This window comes from Salpingoeca rosetta (assembly GCF_000188695.1).
Source record: "Salpingoeca rosetta unplaced genomic scaffold supercont1.14, whole genome shotgun sequence".
Classification (NCBI taxonomy): domain Eukaryota; class Choanoflagellata; order Craspedida; family Salpingoecidae; genus Salpingoeca; species Salpingoeca rosetta.
Window position 1 is genome coordinate 475,666 of NW_004754920.1, and position 1,010 is coordinate 476,675.

Genomic DNA, 1,010 nt, shown 5'->3' on the forward strand with positions numbered 1-1,010 from the left:
ACACACACACCCACACACACGCACACACACACATGCACATACACACACACACACACACACACACACACACACACACACAGACACGCACATACACACAGACAGATACAGACACACACACACGCACGCACACACATACACATACACAACACATAATGGAGAGGGCAGGGGAGTTTGTGCATCAGCAAGTGCAGTTGCTGCACTCGCTGCCATCGTTTGAGGCGCTCCGGCCCAACATCGACACCATGCGCATGGATCTGGGAGAGGACGAGGATGACGCACAGCCCATGCCCTCCGAACAGTCCATCAAAAAGGCCATCAAGAAAGGTGCTGCGAACACGTGTATGTGTATGCGTGCATGCTCAGTTTGTATGCGTGTGAGTGCGAGCCGTGTTGCAGCTCTTGTGACCGATCAACGGTGGTGTCACCTGCCCACCACTCACAACGCACTCTCTTGACACCGCAACGCGTTGCAGCAAACGACATGGCACTGCAGAAGATGCGGAGCGTTCACGGGCATGTGGGGCGTCGGGAAGCCATCGATCAGCTCTCCGGGCTGATGCGGCCGCAAGGGGACGTTGTCGACGCCACAAACGCGTCAGACTGGCGACAGCTGCCGATGGAGTGGCCGAACATGGCCGCTGTCAGCTCACAGGGCGAGGGCGATGGCTCATCGACGCAACAGCAGGCCAGCAGCGGCGCGACAGCCGACAGCGTGCAGCAGCGCGACGAATACCGCCAGCTCCGCCTCAAGGCGCAACGGGAGTATGAGGAGGTGCAACGCGTGCGCGAGCAGGTTGCGCAGACGGAGCAGCTGCTGGAGGTGGTGGAAGCCGTCGGCAGCGATCTTGACACGGGCGCTGTCGATGCCTTGAAGACGGCCGTCAACGGAGCAGACAAGTCGAGTAAGTGCGCTTTGATTACACGTGTGTGTGCGTGCATGCATGTGCATGCGTGTGCGTGTGTGTGCGTGTGTGTGTGTATGTGTATGTGTATGTATGTGTGCACGTGTG

At 58.5% G+C, this 1,010-nt stretch overlaps 1 protein-coding gene across 1 annotated transcript; it reads left to right on the forward strand.

Moving 5' to 3' along the window:
* Nucleotides 1-28: 28 nt before the first annotated feature.
* On the forward strand, nt 29-902 carry PTSG_13247 (uncharacterized protein; the record flags this gene model as incomplete). Its single annotated transcript, XM_004993046.1, has 2 exons — nt 29-324; nt 474-902. Coding segments are annotated over exons 1-2 (597 nt in total), but the record flags the coding sequence as incomplete, so codon positions are not given.
* Nucleotides 903-1,010: the final 108 nt, after the last annotated feature.